At 45.9% G+C, this 22086-nt stretch overlaps 1 protein-coding gene across 1 annotated transcript; it reads left to right on the top strand.

The window, feature by feature from the left end:
* Positions 1-16195: 16195 nt before the first annotated feature.
* Positions 16196-17038, top strand: LOC147961523 (putative F-box protein At1g30930). The gene has a single exon (XM_087533842.1). The coding sequence runs from the start codon at positions 16196-16198 to the stop codon at positions 17036-17038; it is 843 nt and encodes a 280-aa protein (XP_087389968.1).
* Positions 17039-22086: the final 5048 nt, after the last annotated feature.

A 22086-nucleotide genomic window follows, 5' to 3' on the forward strand; every position in this document is an offset into this window, starting at 1 on the left:
TTTCCGAACTTCAAGTTCACAATCACAACTACTGCCTGAACATGGAAATTACTAATTTGGACGCGCCATTGCAACAAGGGAATACAAGCATGTATGCTAGGTTTTTTTAGGAACTTACCCAATTTGCAGAGGAATTGACAGCGGAAGGCGGATTTTCTGGGAAGAAAACCGGTGGATTTCGGTAGTTACTCGCAGCAGGTACTACGTAGCTCGCCGGAGTTGGATCCTCCACCTGGATCCGTTCCATGGGAGGTTGGAGCTGAGATGGAGGCAAGCATATCTCTGTAGATATGCTGCGCTATCGGGGGTAGATGCAGGGGTGGGGGAGACGTGTTGCGATGATTCGGGGGCGTCGGGGCACTGCCAGAGTTGTTGCAGAGGTGGAATTTTGGCGGCGGAGAAGCGCCCGAGGGTGGGCAGCCGTCGCCGCCCGCGATCTGTGGGGTCAGGTGCGGTGCGATCTATTCGCGGTTGTTGCATTGCAGCGCGCGTCTCGTTGCAACGGTCTGTCAGTAGGAACTACCGCACGTGGCCACATTTCAAGCCGGATCGGATGGCGGGGACGCATCCGATTGGACGGCTCCAGAGGCGGCTTAAAACTGGTACAAATTAGTCGGCTGATTTATAGCAGCCGCCTTTATTACAATGGCTAATTACACGGCATAATTTTTTGATGGTTAATTACACGGCATATTTTTTAGAGTTAATTACACGCCTTTGTGCTTGCAATGGCAATGCGGTCAAGCAGCGTGGCGTGAAAATATCAAAATAGTCCAACCTGTAACAGAAGTCTCTCTGCAAAAAAAAGGTCTCAGCGCGCGACAGGATTTACGGAGACCTAGAGTTCCAATTTAATACTCCCTTCATTCGGAAATACTTGTCTTAGAAATGAAAAAAATGAATGTATTTATAACTAAAACAAGTCTAAATACAACCATTTCTAGGGCAAGTGTTTCTTTTTCTTTTTTTTAGGAAAGCCATCCTGGCGGTTTTTATTGATCTGAAATAAGAGTTACATCATCTGGTAGAACAGCACGAATAAAATCTGGGGGTTCCTGCCACATTTGGTTCCCCATACTAAATTGAGCTAAATTATGGGCTGCCCTATTAGCCTCCAAGTATTTTCGAATGAAGAGAGTACTACGATGAGATTGTGGCAGGTGGAATCCGACCCAATTTCTGATAGATAGAAATAGCTTTCACCCTTCACCAAATCTCAGATGGATCAAAGGGCAGCAAACCGAAGAGCCTGTCAGCGCGTGGGCATGGCTCCGTCGCCTAAGCGGCGACGCCGTGATCTCGGTTCAGCCGTCGCTGCGACCAGAAGATCCATAACTCCTACAACTGCTGTCTCGCCATCAGCGGACGCCATCTTCAAGATCCTCTCCTGGCTGCGATTGCGGCAAGAGTTCTAATTTAATACGATGCGATTGTGGCAAGTGCAATCCGACCGAATCTAGAAGTTGGCAGTATCGGGAGTACTACACATAGAAGAGCCTTCAGCAAATCTCAGATCGATCAAGGGCAGGAAATAGAGAAGGTCTCTAGGCAGCCGGCTTGGTTCCTGGTCGAGCCTGTCAGCCCGTCGCCATGGCGTCGTTATCACCTATAAGCGGCGACGCCGTGACCTCGATTCAGCCGCCACGGAGGCCAGAACTCCCACCATTGCCATCTCGCCATCAACGGACGTCATCTTCGAGATCCTGTCCTGGCTGCCGCCCAAGTCCTTAGGCCCGTGCCGGTGCGTGTCCAAGAACTGGCGCGACATCATCTCCAACGAAGCCTTTGTTGCCGCACACAGGTCCCGCGCAGAGCCGCTTCTCGTCGCCATCACCGACGACCGTGCACCCTAGGTGCCTTCAGCTGATGGACACGGAGGGCAGTGTCGTGGGGGTGGTGACTGGTGAGCTTAACAGCTGGGGCGTCGACGTTCCACTTCCACGGGAGTGTCGACGGACTTGCCTGCATGACCTTCGGCGACAGCAGCATCGTCAACCACACCCAGGTCGTGGACCTAGCCAACAGGGCGACGCTCCCGAATCTACCGAAACTACCGGTTGCGCAAGTGCAATACACGTCGTGCATATACGCCACTAGATGCTTCGGCTTCGGACGCACCGCTAAATCCGGCATGTACAAGCTCATCTGCCTCAATAGAAACACCCAGAGAACTTGTGATGTCCTCACTCTAGAAGATGCTGCCCAATGGAGGCAGGCACAACCGCCACCAAGGATACCCTCTAGTCGCTATGATTGTATGTCTGGTGTTGCGGTCAATGGCGCATTGCACTTCCTATCTCATGATAACTACGTGCTCTGCTTCGACCTCGAGAGCGAGGAGTGGAAGGTGATCCCTTGGCCACAAGGAGCCGCTAGGGGCCAAGATACCATAGGCATAGCCGAGCTCAATGGCACCTTGTGCATGTGCCAAACAGCGCCTCATGTGATCAATATATGGCTCTTGAGTGATTCCGTCAAGAACATTTGGATCAAAGCGTACATGATGCCGATGGATTGCCCTGCGGGCAATTTTGTGGTGCCTTTGAGAGTGTTACGTCTCGGGGGGAGCTGCTCCTCTACAATTATGGCTTCAACTCAAAGCCCAAGCTTCAACTATATGATCCTCGTTCCGGGAGATGGAAAGACGTGAAGACGCCAACCAACCTCATCGGCAAAATCAGCATTTGCAGCTTGAACTGGGATTTTAGATTCTGTGTCCAACTATAGTGGTTGAATCATGTTAATGTTTTTTTGGTAGTACCCCTTTGACAGACCAAACGAATATGAACGATTTATGAGAAAGAAGCAGGAATTGTATCATTTCAAATGCCGATTCATAAATGAGCAATGGTGCCTCCTTAAGAAGTAGAAAAATACAAGATATATAAGAGTAACTAAAAAGGTGTGAAAAATTCAAATATGAGTTCGGGCCCATATATATAATCTTGAACGATCAGAAAGAAAAACAGTAATCCGGGAGAACTATTTTTCTTTTAAAATCTTGAGTGTCCGCGTGTTCAAGTTGTTTGCAAATTTTCGTGGACAAAAAATATATGTGGTTGTCATCATGTACGACTAAGATTGGCAATCGTGTCAAGCATATCGGCTCGGTGATCACCCCAATCTGGGCAGACAGCTGCACTAGTATCACTAGATCAAAGTTGATGACCTTGCTCTCAAAGGCTCGAAGGAAGAGGTTGTAGAAGAAGATGTTGCTGCCACCGAAACCCATGGAGCCACGCCGACAGAAAGCACAAATAATCAACCTGTTATCCACAAAGAACAACATGGAGAAAAGCTCCAGGGCTCTCATCAGCGTCGGCCAAGTGCCACCAAGACAGGATTGGGGTTGAAGGACTTTTATTCAAGATGACACCATCAGAGGGGCGTCACCACGACATGGAACCTAGTACACACAGAACGAGAGATGAGGACCTCCTCTCCTCCCCCTCACGACTACGGAGTGACGGTCGGGGAGATGCGATTGGTTTTGTGGCGCCTCGGTTTCGAGATGGCTGAAGTCAATGAGGCTCAATGTTTAGCATTTTGTGATGAGAGTGGTTTGACACCGTGTGCTTTGGTGTTCAAGGGTGGGCTTGGCCCTTGATGTATCGGTTTTCGTCCGGTTTTCCTCTAATTAACTAGACAACTCTCTTCTGTTTACCCCGCAAAAGAACTCTCTTCTGTTTAATTAATGGATGAGACAAATCTTTTGCCTCCATTTCAAAAAAAAAGTTTAGCATTCTGTTAGAAAATAAAGCAGAATATTGTATGAGTTTAAATTACTATTCATAAATGGACAATGGTGTCTCCTTGATAACTAAATAATGTATACAAATGACTACAATATGGGCCCTTTTATGGGTCACATTGTATTACTATTTAATTAAATATTTGGCTTAATGGTCTAAGAAATCAGTTGATTGTGCTCAAACTTGCTTGTGCCACAACATCTTTGTCATGAGTAATCCATCCTCTGTGAGCATGGCTCATGCCAGCAACGGGAAATGTCGTGCATCCATGGCTTCTTAGGAGGGAAGCAGGGACGAAGGCTGCGGCGGTGCCGACTGGCCCGCAGGGGCGGATGGCGATGGTCTGACGACAGCGTATCTAGGTCAACAGAGAGGAGAAAGCTTAGGGGTAGGACGAAGGAGACTGCATCAGTGTCAAGGCTGGAGGAAAGGGCCTGTCGTGTATAAGGGGCAACAACGGCGGCAATGGCGGGCGACGTCTAGGCTAGTGATATGCGTGTGTTGGCAATGAATTTGGGGGTGGGTTCGTGTGGGGATGCCACCAATTTCATTACTTACTTCTTTAATACCGCGGTGGCGGCGAAGAGCTGCAGATTTTGCTGAGTGCTAGCACTCTTCTTTCTGTATTATTTTTTATTCTTTGTGTTTTTTTCTTCTTTACCAAGTGTTCGTTAGTGAAATTTGACAATATTAGGAAACAGATCCTGAGCATTTTCAATTTTGACATGTGTGATGTAATAGTGAGTTTTGCATGTAAAATAAGTTATAAAGCCAATGGATTATTCAAGGTCACTTCACATGCAAAATTGGCCTGTCCTATCTCAAAATGTAGTTTCTTCCTCGGAGATGTCCGGTTTCTAAACAGTCCACGTGACTACTTTTCTGAAATATTCTTAAATTTTGATCACAACATTACACCAAGCCAAGTTTTGTGTTTTCAGATGTCCTTATTTTTTTGCAATTAAATAACCAAAAAAAACTCTATGTTTGTGCCCGAGTCTCGGTCACCTGCTGCTTGGGACTCTTCTTATTTCATTACATAAGGCCTAAACATGGACTTAGGACCTGCTTGGGACTGCTCTGCTCCCTAAAATCCAGCTCCACTCCAGAAAAAGTAAGCCAAATGTGATAGCTCCACGATATGCTGCTCCGCAAAAAAACTAGAATCTGAGGCACTAGAAAGAATGGAGGCCTTATCGGATCGGTCAAGAAAGTGTGGGCACGTCAACCTCGTGGTAACACGCCCATTCAACGATGGAACAATCGAATTTGCGCCTTACGCCGATTCCTTTGTGAATGGGCTAAACACACTGCTGGCATTTACAAAAAAGAAAAGTTGTGGCTATCTACTTTAATCGATACCCTCGATAAAATTACGGAGGTGAGGCCTCTTTCTACTGCTGAGATTGAGCAAAAAAGCCATCTTAATGAGTAGATTGCACGCTTGCTTCGTGAGGAAGAGATTAAATGGTACCAACGTTGCAAGGCCGATTAGCTCGTTCAAGATGATGATAATACGAAATACTTTCAAATGCTGGCCAATGGCAGACATAGAAAGAAACGTATCTTTGCTCTTGATCAGGAGGAAGCCCGTATTGAGGGGGAAGCACCGCTCAGAGACTTCATTACTAAATACTACAATGAGCTTTTTGGTCCTTCCACTGAAAGATTTTTTGAGCTGGACGAGCCTATCACTCATGACATCCCTCAAGTTTCAGAAGCGGAAAATGAATTCTTAACCTCTACATTTTCTGAAGAGGAAATTCGAACCGCGGTGTTTCAAATGGAACACAACAAGGCTCCGGGACCGGATGGTTTTCCTGCAGAGTTTTATCAATGCTTTTGGGACATGATCAAGGCGGACTTGGTTCAGTTGTTTAACCAACTGCATACCGAAGACCTTGATATTTCCAGCTTAAACTTTGGGGAGATTATCCTACTGCCTAAGATTAAGGAGGCCAGCCATATTCAACAATATCGACCGATTTGCCTTCTCAATGTAAGCTTCAAAATCTTTACGAAGGTCGCAACTAACCGGTACATGAGCTTCACCGCAAAAAGTTGAATGGAGTGATCTTTAAAATAGATTTCGAAAAAGCCTATGATAAAGTTAAATGGCCCTTTCTATTGAAAACTTTACGCATGAAGGGGTTTTCACCAAAATGGTGTCGACGGGTTGAGAGTTTTGTTTCTGGAGGTAGTGTGGCCATCAAAGTTAACGATGAGGTTGGCAACTATTTTCAGACAAGGAAGGGGCTTCGCCAAGGGGACCCCGCATCACCCATTTTGTTTAACATTGTGGCTGACATGTTAGCTACCCTTGTTGAGTGGGATAAGGTGTCCGGTCAGGTTAGCGGCATCATTCCTCATTTGGTAGAAGAGGGTTTATCTATCCTACAATATGTGGATGACACGATACTTTTCTTGGATCATGATCTAGATAAAGCAATAAATCTCAAGCTGCTTTTATGTTCATTTGAGGAACTCTCTGGCCTCAAAATTAATTTTCATAACAGCAAACTTTTTTGCTTCGGGGATGCTGTAGAATATGCACCTGAGTATGCTGATATTTTTGGATGCCAGCTCGGGCAGTTCCCGATTCGGTATCTGGGTATTCCCATACACTATCTGCGTTTAACTATCGCTGAGTGGAAGCATGTGGAAGAGAGAGTTGAGAAACGACTAGCCAGTTGGAAAACCAAACTCTTGTCATATGGGGGGCGATTGATCTTGATCAATTCCGTCCTTAGCAACATGGTTTTATATATGATGTCATTCTTCCATCTACCGAAAGGGGTTCTTCAGCGTCTCGATTACTTTAGATCCAGATTTTTTTTGTCAATGTGATAATGAATCAAAGAAATATCGACTGGCTAGGTGGACTGTATTATGTCGACCTAAAATTCAAGGGGAACTTGGAATCCAGGACCTTGAGATTAAAAATATTGCCCGTCTCAGCAAATGGGTTTATAAACTACTCACTGAGAATGGAGTATGGCAGGAAATCATTTGTAACAAGTACGTGGAATCCAAAGCCATTTCTCAAGTCCATTAGAAACCTGGTGACTCACATTTTTGGTCTGGAGTCATGAAAGCCAAGGAATTCTTTTTCCAATTTGGGACTTTCTCGGTTTGGGACGGTTCCCAGGTTCGATTCTGGGAAGACACCTGGCTAGGGATCACACCACTCATGGTGCAATACCCGAGTTTGTATAGGATTGTTAGACATAAATTTGTCACCATCAAACAAGTTTTGGGACAAGAAAACCTTCATATTTCTTTCTGTAGGGACCTTTTAGGACCTCGGCTGGCAGCTTGCAATGAGCTACTCATACATCTAGAGGCTATTCAGCTGTCAGATGAACCGGACATCTTTCGATGGAATTTGCATCAGAATTGCAAGTTTACAGTCAAATCCGTGTATGATGCAATGGTTCATTCTGATGTTCCGGTTGATAACACGAAATTGTGAAAGCTTAAAATCCCTCTAAGAGTGAAGATATTCCTCTGGTTCCTAAACAGAGGGGTCATCTTAACTAGAGATAATCTGGCACGACGCAACTGGCAAGGCACCAAGGCGTGTGTCTTTTGCCAACATGACGAGTCTATTAAGCACTTATTTTTTTGAGTGGAAGTTCGCTCGGGCGGTTTGGGCCATAGTTCAAGTAGCTTCAAATTTATACCCACCACGTAGTGCACGTAACATGTTCGGCAACTGGTTAAGGGGTATTGATAAACAATTTTCTGCACATATTCTTGTGGGGGCAGCTGCCTTATGCTGGGCATTGTGGCTTACCAGGAATTATGTGGTTTTTAGTAAAAAAAAATGTGTTTCATCTCCTATGCAGGTTATTCATATATGTACGCGATGGCTCCGTACTTGGTCTATCTTGCAGAGGCTGGAGGACAGTGACCTTTTTATGATGGCGTCTACGCGGCTGGAGCGTACGGCCAGTGAGGTTTTCTCCCCCCATGGATGGCGGTGTGATCTCCGGATAGGATCTGCCACATCATAGGTTGGACTAATTTATCTTTTTAAGTTGTAAAACGATTTTATTTTTTGGGTCGGTTGGACTTTTTTGGCTGTGTGCATAGAGTTTTGCAGAGACCGGGCATTCTTTCGATGCGATTGTATCACCTTGATATATCAATTCAATGAAATGTCCTTTATCAGAAGAAAACTCCCTGTTTTTGTGAAGCTCTTTAGGGGGTGCTCCAAAAACGGTAGAACCTAGAGTTGAGGAAAAATTACCCACCACTACCATCAGTAAATGGATACCCTTTGTTTCTCCCCATACCAGCCAATCAAACAGATCATTTTCATCAAATTTCCCATTCTTGAAGCCGGATATAACTGGAAGCCAAACATGATAAAGTGCTCTTTGGTGGAGTTGTAACTCCAGTATGAAACCGCTCCAAACTAGATTTGATGGTGTGAAGCTGATTTTGATGGAGTGGGTCAGTCCCAAACAGGCCCTAAGTACTACAAAAGACAATTTTTAACCCACTTTTGGCTATCATTCAGGTACTCACAGTTCAAATTTGATTTATATTCAATTAATGGTTGCAAATGAACTTAATGCTTAAATATTGCAAACGGGCATTGAAAAATGCAAAATTTTATCATGGAACATGTAATGGTGTGTGTTGTGTGTAGAAAATGTTTTGAGGCCAACTAATGATTCAACAATAAGTTTACATGCAAACTTTGTCCGTTCCATCTCGAAACCTAGTTTATTCCTCATAGATGGCCCATTTTATAAGAAGTATAAGTAACAACTGTTCTGAAACATCACCCGAAATTTACAACAACCTACAAATGTCATATCATGACACCATGCCAAGTTTCGTGTTATTTAGAGTTCTTTTGAATTTCCTAGATAACAACATGGTGCTTGGGACCCTTCTCACTTACTTCAATTTTTTGAGGGATTCTTCTTTACTTACTTGTTCAAAAGATTAGTAAACAACGCAAAGAAAATAAAATGGAAGAAGAAATCAAAGAAAAGAAAAGAAAATAGAACAGAAGAAAAAAGCAAAGCAAAGGAAATAAAATAGAACAAGAAACCAAAGCAACGAAAAGGAAATAGAAGAAGAAAGCAAATAGAAAAAGGAAACAAAGAAAGAGAATATAAAATATGTGAAAGGAATAAAAAAACAGCATTGCCAAGCGATGGATGTCGGGTACTCGGCAAAGGGTCCACACGTTACTTCGTAGTCCACAACGGCGTCCGTGCCACCGAATTTGCCGAGTTCCTGGTCGTTGCCGTGTGTTTTTCCATTAGCACTCGGGTTTGGTTATTTTGCCAAGTTATTTTTTTCCATGGAAGCCAACAAAGTCTCCGCTTCGCCGAGTTTTGCTGTTTTGCTGAGTGTTTTCTCATGGCACTCGACAATGGCCTTTTTGGCTGATTGCCCGACAAGTTGCACTCTGTGAAGACAAATTTTCCTGCAGTGATGTGTCGAAGCCCCTGTAGTGGTGTGTCGAAGCCAGTGCATACGATACGGACCTTGCCATGGGAAATGCACGGACGTGATGAACACTCTGCCTATCGTCGTCGGCACAATCGGCCATTACATGCAGCCCGCATTTGGGTCATAGATGTAGAAGCAATCCGTCTCTCTTATTCTTTTGAAATATTTTTTAATGTACAGAATGGGTAATAACTAATTATGGTGTTCTCATAGAAAGATGCAGGCAATTGCCTTTGTCAGTTAAGAAATAAATAACCCCCCCAAGCTTCTTGCTCTCTGCTCATTACAGAGGAGAGAGGCAATGCCAATGCGGCCAATCAGCATCGCACGATGCAAATGACAGGACAATGGACATGCGTTAAAATAGCCCAATCTGTAACAGAAATCTCAGCGGCAGATTTTACGGAGACTTCAATTACAGAGTTCCATAGCAATACGACAGCTAAGTGCAACCCGAATCCGTGTAAGATATCTCCATGATATGTATGGTACATTACATAGAAGATCCTTCAGCCTTCGCCAAATCCCAGATCGATCGAAGGCGGCAAACCGAGAAGGTCTCTAGCTAGGCCGCTGAGGCTGCGATGACCACGACTGCCGCCTTTGTCTCGCCGCCAACGGACGTCATCTTCGAGATCCTCAGCTGGCTGCCGGCCAAGTCCCTGCGCCGATGCCGGTGCGTGTCGAAGAAGTGGCGCGACCTCATCTCCGACCCGGCCTTTGTCGCCGCGCATAGATCCCGCGCCAAACCGGAACCGCTTCTGGTCGCCATGACCCACAACTCCCACGCTGGGTATAAGCTGCAGCTGATGGACACGGAGGGCACTGTCGTGAGGGTGGTGAGCTTAGCTGGGCAATCGACGTTCCGCGCCAGCCACGACGGTCTTGTCTGCATCACCTTGGGCTACAACAACTCCCGCACCCAGATCGAGATCGTGGACCTAGCCACAGAGGTGAGGCTCATGAATTTACTGAAACCGGCTGTGGGGGAATACTACACATACTACACATGCATAGGCTTTGGACGCACCGCCCAATCCGGTGCATACAAGGTCCTCCTCCTCGGTACCCGTACTACCAAGACACAAACTTGGGAGGTCCTCACTGTAGGAGACAGCGCCGAGTGGAGGCAGACGCAATCGTGCCCAATGATGGTCCGTCTTCATTATGATTCGAGTTCCGGCAGGGGCGATTTCACTGTCCGGGCATCTTGGGCACGTGCCCGGGCTCGATCGCTGCAGATTTTTTGAGTAGCCAGAGTCACAATCGATGAATACGTGCGATATAGGACAAAAATATGACAGCTTAGTGAATTGGGCTAGTTTGGGCGTTGTTTTGCCTTTTGGGCTTACTCACGCCAAATCAGAACGTCTAAGGGCCATCCATTATTTTTCTTTACATGGGCCACGTTAGGGTAGTCAGATCGATCTCAAGCCTTCTGGCTGCATTGCTCGCCTCGCCTGTTTGGCTACCTCGCACACTGTTCGGCTGTTCGCCGCGCCGTAAGACTGTACCCTAGCAATTCCGGCATTGCAGGTGGTGGCCGGCGAGATGGACTGGTGAAGCACCGATGACCGGCAAGACTGCAAGAGATGGTGTATGACCGGGCCTCCAATTAGGCTACGATTCCACCAAGCAACGATCGGGATCTGAAGCAGAAGCGTAGAAGTCAAAGTGGCATCCCCTATGGTGTGAATTCCTCCCCGACGGGTGGTGGCTCGTCCTCATCATCGTTGGCACTTCAGCGAGCACTAGTCACGTGTGCAGCACCAGCAAGTGCCCAACCTGCGCAAGGCCATGGCCAAGAGGCAGCAAATAGCCAACGATCGATGGCCACCAACGGCAGCGCCAAACGACAACTAGGTGAGTTATCCGACTTTAATTAGGTTTCTTCAACTACATAATTGAGCATATTATTTAGTGACACTAGTGTGTTGGCGGTTTGATAGACCAAAGTACATTTTAGTTTATAGGGTGCCCAGGCTTTGGCAATTCGCTAGCTCCGCCACTGAGTTCCGGTGTTACGGTTAATAGCGCCTCGCACTTCTTGTCCCATGATGAGAACTATGTGCTCCACTTTGACCTCGAGAGCGAGGAATGGAAGGTGATCCATGGACCACAAGGAGCCATCAGGGACCAGAACACCAGAAGCATAGCCGAGCTCAACGCCACCTTGTGCATGGCTCAAATATTGTCGCCTGTTATAATCAATGTATGGCTCTTGACTGACTCCAACAAGAACAATTGGGTCAAAACATACACGATACCAACGGATTGGAAAGTCGTCAATTATGTGGTGCCTTTGAGAGAGGTACATCTTGGCGAGCTGCTCTTCTACTACTATGGTAACAGTTCAAAGCCAAATCTGCAAGTATACGATCCTGTTTCGGGGAGATGCACAGATGTGAAGACACCGACCAATATCGTTGGCAAAATCGGCCTATGCAGTTCGAACTTGAATCCTAGCTATAGTATGGGCAGTCTTGCTGAATCTCCTTAAAGTTTGGTGTTTTGTTAGAACAAAGCAGGCAATTGTTTGATTATAAATCCCAATTCATACGTGAATAACGGTGTTTGCTTGAGAACTCAAAAATATATTCGAGTAACTACAAAGTGATCTCTCTTTTATGAGTTAGTTTTATTACCAGTTGTTTAGCTTTGATGATGGAAGAAGTCCGTTCAAACCTATTTGTGCCGGAACAGCTTTGCAAAATGTCACGGTCAATCATGTCATCTTTGAGCACGGTTCACACCATGCATGCATGTATTCTTAGTTGTTTTGAACTACATAGGTAGCAAAGAGTCGATGAGGCAGAGCACCTGTTAGACTAAGTATATATTAGATATACGTGTTGTACCATAACCTGTATTTGTACGGTTTCCTCTTATAAATATATGACAGCCGTACCCATCAAGGGTATCGAGCATTGTTCCAAACCCTAATTTGTCTAACATGATAGCCTCGTTGAGCGCCTCGTCCGGTGTCCCCATACTCGCATCAAAAGTGGCATCTTCCAACCGAAGAAGCGCACTGACGGCACTGTCGCGTGGCTTGCGGCCTGTGTGACGCATGCTGAGGCTAACCCTACAACTGAACCACGACATTTCGAGCAGCGCTTGGCATCCCACATTGGCGTGCTGCGATGGAGCAGGAGATTCATGCTCTTTAAAGAAACAACACTTGGCGTTTTGTTCCACCTCCATCTGGTGTCAATATCATTGACTCTAAATGGGTATTCAAGGTGAAGAAACATGTTGATGGCTCCATTGAGAGGTACAAGGCACGCCTGATTGCCAAGGGATTCAAACAACGGTACGGCATTGATTACGAAGACACATTCAGTCATGTTATTAAACCAACTACTATTCGTGTTCTTCTCTCTTTGGTTGTTACTCGTGGATGGTCGCTTCGACAGCTTGACGTTCAGAATGCCTTTCTCCATGGAGTTCTGGAAGAAGAGGTTTATATGCGTCAGCCGCCAGGTTTTGTTGATCCTGCTCAGCCACATCATTTGTGTCGCCTTGTCAAAGCTCTTTATGGTTTGAAGCAGGCCCCGCGTGCGTGGCATGCCCGTCTTGGCGCTGCTCTTCGTGCACATGGGTTTGTTCCTTCTACAGCAGACACATCTCTGTTTATTCTTCAGCGACCTGAGGTGACTATGTACATTCTGGTCTATGTTGATGACATCATCCTTGTCAGTTCGTCTGCTTCTGCTACGGATCGGCTTGTGTCCTCTCTTGATGCTGAGTTTGCTGTTAAGGATCTTGGAAGAATGCATTATTTTCTTGGCCTATAGGTTCTTCATTCTGATAGTGGCTTGACTCTTACTCAGAAGAAGTACTCTCAGGATCTGCTGCGTCATGCAGGTATGTTGCAGTGCAAGTCTGCTACGACTCCCATGTCTGCCACAGACAAACTGACAGCTCTTGCTCGTGACTTGCTCTCTCCTGAGGATGTCACTGAGTACCGCAGCATTGTGGGTGGACTGCAGTACTTGCTCATTACTCGACCAGACATATCATTTGTTGTTAACCGTGTGTGCCAGTATCTTCATGCACCACGTGATTCTCACTGGTCAGCTGTTAAGCGCATCTTGCGCTATGTTCGTCACACTGGTTCATGTGGTCTCCATCTTCAGCCTGCACGTTCTGGACTGATCTCAGGATATTCTGATGTTGATTGGGCTGGTAGTCCTGATGATCGGCAATCCACGGGGGGACATGCTGTGTTCTTTGGGCCTAACTTGATCGCCTGGCAAGCTCGCAAGCAAGCTACGATGTCTCGGAGTAATACCGAAACTGAGTACAAAGTTGTTGCTAATGCCACAGCTGAGATCATGTGGGTGCAGTCGTTGCTTCGAGAGTTGAAGGTGTCCCCAACTCAGCCGCCTGTTCTTTGGTGTGATAACTCGGTGCCACATACCTTTCATCCAATCCAGTATTTCATGCCCGGACGAAGCACATCGAAGTTGACTATCATTTTGTGATGGAACGTGTTGCTCAGAAGCTCCTTCAGATTAAGTTTGTTTCTTCTAAGGATCAGCTTGCTGATATTTTCACTAAACCCTTGCCCTTGCCTTCTTTTGAAAGATGTCATCGCAATCTTAACCTTCTGAGTGTTTCAGGACATAGTTAAGATTGAGGGAGGGTGATAGACTAAGTATATATTAGATATATGTGTTGTAACATAACCTGTATTTGTACAGTTCCCTCTTATAAATATATGACAGCCGTACCCACCAAGGGTATCGAGCATTGTACCAAACCCTAATTTGTCTAACAGCACCATCCAACATCCAAGGTTCATGCACCTTCATCCTGAAAGCTTCTTGTACCAACTATGGTTTTCGAAAACCGGGGGAGACGAGGAATAAAATTATGGTGTTATGGGGTGGCAAAAGTGAGTGAGGAGAGAAAGTGGCGGTAGCAAAGCTGTCAGCATCATCCAGTGTATTCTCCTCTTCCACTGTGGCGGGCTTCGAAGGCGAAGCGGTACCATGGCGCCAACAAAGTCAATGGTACCTTATTTGGAGCATCTAATGTTGTTTGAGCTTGCAAAGAACAACATATTCCTAAGGAGGGTGCTGTGCTGTGGTGGATATTGTCGAGTCAAGCCAACCAAGACGGATGTACTATATGCTTGCGTGGGTGCATTGATATGCTCGATTTCCCATGTTCTAATCCATTTTCCTCTGCATTGCTTTGTCTCTCTTTTCCATGATCTTCATTTTCTTAAATCTGTGAGTGGTTGTGGAGTGATGATTCCTGGAGGGAAAGCTGCTCTTCTACTACTTTTAGGGTGAAAACCTAGACTCCGGCCTTTGGTAGTTGGTTTCAGTGACGGCGGCACTCGAGCATCGCTCCTTTCCTGAAGGCATTGTTGTTGAAGAATCTCGTTGTCTTTATGGTGTCATGAGATGGTTGCTGCGGATATGGTCATTGTTGTAGTTTATCGATCACGATTTTGATCGCTTCATGGTGTTTTCCTTTTTTGTCGTATAGGCATAGCTTTGGTCGATATGACTTTGCTATTTGTTGATGATTATTTTGTATGAGTGCATTGGTGTTGGTTGTGTGCATCTAGCTATGCAGATGCCAGGTGTGTGCTTAATGTGTTTGTATCTTTTTGATGCTTCATTTTAATTAATAAAATCCATCCTTCCTCAAAAAACATGCATGCGATCCTCGGAAAATTCACAGGTCCTAACGAACGCTCCGCCCAGCCTGATCGGTAAAATCGGTCTTTGCACCGTACCCCCACACTTGGATCCTAGATTTAGAATCAGCCAGCACTCTTTATTGTTCTTTTGAACGCTAATTTTTTTAGGAAAAGTCTTCAATTCATCTGGCTGATTATAACGCACACGTCTACCGCCTGGTGCACCGTCCGATCGGGCGCGTGATTCAGTAATGCTACGGCACGTGACATGTTTTTTCTTCATGTGTGTGGTCCTTTGGGCATAGCTAGTTTAACGACAATGCTTGGTTTTCAATAGGTGGATCTCTCGCACGTCCACCTCCTCTTTACGACACGTGTCCTGCATGGGTTCCTCCAGTACTACTTCTCATAGTTTTGTGCGACCCCTGTTTTCTACAACATCATCTGTGTTGCAAAAATTTCTTCCACAACAACATCCATGTTAGTACAAAAATGAAAACGAACAATTTTTTTTGCAACTTCACCAGTGGAAGTTTGCCCGTGCCAGACCGCGCCACCCATGTGGCAGAAAAGTAAAGGCGGATTTCTTTTTTGCAAAATCATCTATGTTGCAAAAATTCCTTCTGCAACAACACCTATGTTGCAGAAGTTTGTGCGTAATATGCTCTTTTGTTGCAAAAAAATTTATGTAACATAATCTTTATTTTTGAAAATATTCTGCAACATGCTCTTTATTGCAAAAGTTTTTCTGCAACATAAACTCTACTGCAAAGGTTTCTGCAACCTCATCTATGTTGCAAAGTTATTCTGCAACAAAGCGCTTGTTTCTGCAATTCGGCCGTTGTTTCAGAAATTAATGGGTCAAGGGAGCCGACCGAGCCGTATGCCAGAACTAGATCGGACAGCTACGCGCGCGTACATCAAACGGCTGTCGAGGTGGCGGATATTTCATACGGATCAGCCGGCGGGCGCGTAGCGTCTCCCAATTTTTTATGGATAAACTGCATAACAATTAAGGTGTTATGTTAGAAAGACGCAAGCAATTGTAATTGTTGGCTCAGAAATAAATGACCAAACTGCAACAGAAATCCAACGCCATAGATTTCACGGTGATGTAAATCAACAGTTCAGATGGAATATGCGATTGTGATGGCAAGTGCAACCCGAACCCATGTCAGATCGGTTCACTGTACCTAATAAGAAGAGACTTCACCAATCTCAGATTCAGATCGACCAAAGGGCAAAGGCGGCGAACCGAGGTCTCTAGGCGGACAGATTGGTTCCTGGTCGAGCTTGTCAGCGCGCTGCCATGGCGTCGCCGTCGCTACGGCTTCCACCCCCGTCACCTAAACGGCGACTCCGTGATCTCGGTTCAGCCGCCATTGCTGTCTCGCCATTACCGGACGTCATCTTCAAGATCCTCTCTTGGCTGCTGGCCAAGTCCCAAGGTCGGTGCCGGTGCGTGTCCACAAAGTGGCGCGACCTCATCTCCAACCCGACCTTCGTCGCCACGCACAGGTCCCGCGCCAAACCGCTCCTCGTCGCCATGATTGACGAGTACTCCAGCTCCCGCCCTAGTTTCCTCCAGCTGATGGACACGGAGGGCACAGTCGTCAAGGTGGTGAGCTTAGCTGGAGCTGGTGCTGGGCTATGGAAGTTCCACGCGAGCCTCGACAGACTTGCCTGCATCACCATCGGCGACATAAACTCCTACACCCAGGTCATGGATCTAGCCACCGGGGTGACGCTCCCGAATTTACCGAAACCGGCCGTGGAACAGACATGCGGATACTCCACTGGATGCTTCGGCTTCAGACGCACCGCTAAGTCCCACATGTACAAGCTCATCTGCCTCGATAACAACACCCGAAAAAATTGCGAGGTCCTCATTCTAGGAGATGGCGCCCAATGGAGGCAAACACAATCACCCCCAATGACGCCCTCTCTTCGCTATGATTGTACCTCCGGCGTCACGGTCAATGGCATCGTGCACTTCCTATCCCATGATGGCAACTACGTGCTCTGCTTCGACCTCGAGCACGAGGAGTGGAAGGTGATCCATGGACCAGCAGGAGTCGTCGGAGACCATGGCCAGGATACCAGAATCATAGCCGAGCTCAATGGCACCTTGTGCATGTCTCAAATAGCGTAGCCCGTGATCAATGTATGGCTCTTGAGCGATTCCGACATGAACATTTGGATCAAAGCGCACACGATACCAACGGATCGAAAAGACATCAAGGCCTAACCTACAACTATATGTTCCTCGTTTCCAGAGATGCAAAGATGTGGAGACATACAACCTCGTCGGCAAAAGCGGCATTTGTTGTTTGAACTAGGATCCTATGGCCGGTTGTCAGGTTATGAGATCAAACCCTCCTATCGGCAATTTAATTTTTTGCCAGCTCTCCGGACCTGGGCCACAGCGCACCGTCAGATGGGCTTCCTCCGTTGGGAGAAAACAGGTGGCAAGTAATGAAACCAAATTTCGTACTTGAAATTAATTAAAGCGGGACCAAACGTAGAGAGACGAAACCAAGAATATCACCTCTTTTTAATAGTAGATATAGATATAGATATAGAAGTCATCTTACGAAAACCAAATAATCCCAAAACACCTAGACATGGTGCTCCCACCTCGTGTCTCGTTTCTTGACATGAATAAAGGAATCAACCAATAAGAGAATTGGGGCATCTATGCTTTCAATGTCTTGACGACATGGAGTGGTCAGTTCATTACATGCAATGCTATTAGTTAGCAAATAAACATTAAGTTCTCTCGTTTTTCCCTCCACCTTGGTCGCGGTACACAACCTAAGATGATTTATGCACCTAGATGGAGGGAGTATGTAGTACTCCCTTGGGCAGCAGACCAAACGAATAATGGTGATTTATATGAGAAAGAAGCCGAAAACTGTATGATTTTAAATGCCAATTCATAAATGACCAGTGGTGTCTCCTCAAGAATTACAAAAATAGTAGACATGTGACAGTAACTAAAAACTGTAGAATTCACATGTGAATTCGGGCCAATGTATATGGTCTCGAGTGAACCGTAAACCAAAAATAGGAAAAGGCTGTTTTGTTTTTACAAATAATGTGTCCATGTGAAAATTAGCTGTTAACAATTTTTCATGAACAAAAACTGAAAGAAAGGCTTTTAGGTGACTCAATTTTGTTCACAGACCACCACACATGCCCCCCCCCCCCCCCCCCCCCCCCCCCGCCCCCCCGGGCTATAAAGTGGTGTTCCTCTCATATGGGTCAGTTTGTATCTATTGCTACAGCCTTAGTACTAGACTGCCGCATACGACCAAGATTGATAACCATGTCAAGCATATCAGCTAGGGGATCACCCTGATCTGGGCAAGCAGCCACACTAGTATCGCTAAGACCAAGCTGGCAACTTTGCTCACAAAGGCTGAAAGAAATAGGTTGTCAGAAAACATGATGTCGTTGCCCCCAAAGCACATGGAGTCACAAATCTAGAGCAGCAACGGCTCTGGAGTGGCGACAAAGTATGATGGCGGCGGTGGCGGGACGACGTCTAGGTTGGGGACGCGCGCGCGGTGGAGATGAATTTGGGGTGGGTTCGGCGGGGGATGCCACTAATTCGTTTACTCTCGCAGTGGAAGTGGGTGCGGCTTTTGCCCAGCACTCGGGAAAAGTTCTTTTCTTATTCAATTTTCTATGTTTCATCTCCCCCCCCCCCCCCCGCCCCCCCCCCCCTCCCTGTTCTTTTACTGTCTTTCCTTATTTTGCTTGATTCTTTGTGGTTTTGTTTCTTTTTTAAACATCTGTTTGTCGGTGAAATTTGACCACAATATAGGAAACTGATCCAAAACATTATCAAATTTGGACATGTTTGATGTAACAGTGTGTTTTCCATTTTAAAAGGTTTCAAGGCCAACGAATGAATCAATTGTCACTTCACATGCAAACTTGGTCCATCCCGTCTTGAAACATAGTTTCTTCCTCATAGATGGTCTGGTTGTAAGTAGTCTACATGGCAAATGTTCCAAAATGTTTTCAAATTTTTATAACAGCCTATAGGGATCATATCATTACACCATGCCAGGTTTCATATTTCTTAAACTTCATTTCAAAAAAATTGGAATTAAATAACCACTAAACTCCATGTTGGTGCTAGTCTCTGCCACCTGCTTCTTGGGACTCTTCTTATTTCCCCGCGTAAGGCCTAAACATAGACTATAAGTACCACAAAATATATTTTTCAATCCATTTTTGGCCATTATTTCTTGTACCCCCAATTTAAATATGATTTATATCCATGAAAGGACTAAAAATGTATTTAACGACTTAAATAAAGCAACCGAACACTGAAAAAATGCCACGATTTAGAATGAAACATATAATTGTGTGTGTTGTGTGTATAAATTAAAACTTTCAAGGCCAAATTATGATCCAACAGACACTACGCATTCAAACTTGGTTCGTTCCATCTCGAAACCTACTTTCTTCCCTCGAGATGGTCCGGTTTGTAAGCACTCTACGTGACAACTTTTCCAAAACATTCTCAAAATTCTACCACAGCCTATAGGGGTCATATCATTACACCGTGCCAAGTTTCATCTTTTCTAGACTTCGTTAGAATTTTTTGGAATTAATAACTGCTAAATTAAATGTTGGTGGCCGAGCTGCTTGTGAATCTTCTTATTTCCTTCCATGAGGCCTAGACTAAGTACCACAACAGAGATTTTTTAAACCATTTTGGTCATCATTTCTTGTACGCATAATTCAAATTTGACTTATATCCATTAAATGACTGTAAATGCAATTAAATGGCTTAAATAGAGCAAAAAATGAATTTTCTTTTATCTTGGAACATGTAATGGTGTGTGTTGTGTGTAGAAAACGTTTCATGGCCAACTGATGATTTGATGGTCACTTCACATGCAAACAAGGTCTATTCCGTCTTCAAGCCTAGTTTCTTCGTAGAAGATGGTCCGGTATGTAACCAGTCAACGTGACAACCGTTCCAAAGTGTTCTCAAATTTCTACCACGGCCTATAGGGATCATATCATGACATCATGCGAAGTTTCATGTTTTCCAGACTACATTTTGATTTTTTTTCTCACAATTAAATAGACACTAAGATCCATGTTGATGCCCGAGTCTCGGCCAACATGCTTCTTGGGACCCTTCTTATTTACTTACCTTTTTTAGGGATTCTTCTTTACTTAGTTGTTCAAAATATAAGTACGCAATGCAAAGAAAATAAAATAGAAGAAGAAATCAGAAGAGAAAAGGAGAAAATGAAAGGAAATGAAAGAAAAGAAAATAGAAGAAGAAATCAAAGCAGAGAAAAGAAAACAGAAGAAGAAAGCAAAGCAAAATAAATAAAGAAAAATGGAAAATATGAGGGGAGGGGGGGACACCATGCCGAGTGCTGGATGCCGCACACTAGGCAAAGGGCCCGTGTCGTTAGTCTGCTCGTCAACAATACCGTCTGGGGCACCGTGTTTGCCGAGTTCCTGGTGTTTGCCAAGTGTTTTTCAAATGGCACTCAGCAAAAAGGTCCTGCTTCGCAGATTTGTTTTTCTCATGGAAGTTGGCAAAGTGTTTGCTTCACTATGTAGTTTTCTCATGGTGGCAAAGGCCCATTTTTCCATGGGCCCGACAAATTACACTTGTTGAAGGGAAATTTTCTAGTGTTACATATGATACGGTCCGAACAGAGGGGGTACACGCTCAGTCACTCGCGTGCGGAACTTACCCTCTAGCTTAGGGTTTACGTCCTCCGGAGGCGATTTGCGCCGCCGCGAGTTTTCTCATCGCAACTTCAACATCCCTGTCGGCGTCGGCACCCTGCTGACCGCTGGTGGGGACTAGGAAGGAGCTTCCCTGGCGTGGCTTCTGCTGAACCACGCATAACCAAACCATAGATGGCGGAGACTTTCGGCTCCGCGTCGTCGGCGGGATGGAGTGGCAAGAATCTGGAAGAGATGATGCAATACTTTGATCTGAAGGAGGAGGAATTGGATGATGTGGTCGTTGGAGAAGAAAAATTGAAGAAGCTAGAGGCAGACGCCAGGTGGTTAGCCATTGGTAAGCTGAGCACTTCTCGCACCTTCAGTTCATCAGCCATGTTTGAAACACTGAAGTCGATCTGCAGCCTGGCACATGTTCCCAAGTACAGAGAAGCTGGGGAGAACCTGTTTATTTTTCAGATGTTTTGCCTTGGTGATTGGAAGAAGGTAGTTCATGGCGGACCTTGGCTCTTCAGGGGGATGGGGCTGCTAGTGGAAGATTATGACGGCAAAACTGATCCAGCCTCAGTGGTGTTTGATGGTCTGTACGTGTGGGCGCAAATTCACAGTATCCCGGATATGTACAGAGATGTTGATGTGGTCGATCAATTAGCTCGCCGGATAGGACGGGTTAAGGAAATTCAGCTATCACCAAAACTGTATTATGAAGGGGACTACGTCCGAGTGCGAGCTCGTGTGTTGGTTGGTAAACCGCTCACTAGGGTTACACCCTTGAATGTCGCGGGAGAAGGCCGTCGATTCCTGCCAGTCAAGTATGAAAAGATCCCGTACTTCTGTCAAGTCTGTGGTTTCATGGGTCACAATCATGAGGAGTGCGGCGATGGCGTTTGGGAGCCGAAACAGAGACAGTTTGGCAGTTGGATGCTTGCACAGAGGAGGGAAACGAGCCCGGCACCAGAGCCACCATTGGGAGGTCGGGGTACCCGTGGCGGCCGAGGGCGAGGCCGTGGAAGGGCAGGGAGAGCTGGGCGTGGGGAGCCAGTCCAGCCCACGCAACAGCAACAGGAGTCGGCCGCTCGCAAACGCTCCTCTCAAGACGCCGACCTGGGCACCGACGAGGAAGACGGCGATACGGTCACGAGCCCGTTGAAGCAGGCTGCATTGGCTGTCAGGCCTGAATTAGCTGTAGCAGACAAGGTGGAGGGGGATCCTCCTGCTCGCAAGGATCTCACCGCGGCATTCTCGGCTAGTACTTCTGTGACAGGGCAGGAGTTGATCAATATCCCTCCACTCCCTGCGGCATATGTGTCTCCAAGAGAGATCAAGAAGGCAAAGAAATCAGTATCTCCGGTGAAGAATAATAATTTGGCACTAGTGGCGGGCTCCGACAGGGAGCGCCGCCAGGCCCAATGAAAATATTATGCTGGAACTGTCGTGGGATTGGCGATCCCGCGACGGTTCGAGAAC

The sequence above is a fragment of the Triticum urartu genome, chromosome 7A (genome assembly GCF_056163025.1).
Source record: "Triticum urartu cultivar PI428250 chromosome 7A, HENAU_Tu73, whole genome shotgun sequence".
NCBI classification, from domain to species: domain Eukaryota; kingdom Viridiplantae; phylum Streptophyta; class Magnoliopsida; order Poales; family Poaceae; genus Triticum; species Triticum urartu.

What these genes read in the sequence shown, in the direction of transcription:
- LOC147961523 (XM_087533842.1), top strand. Translation starts at nt 16,196, where the DNA reads ATGGCGTCGCCGTCGCTACGGCTTCCACCCCCGTCACCTAAACGGCGA.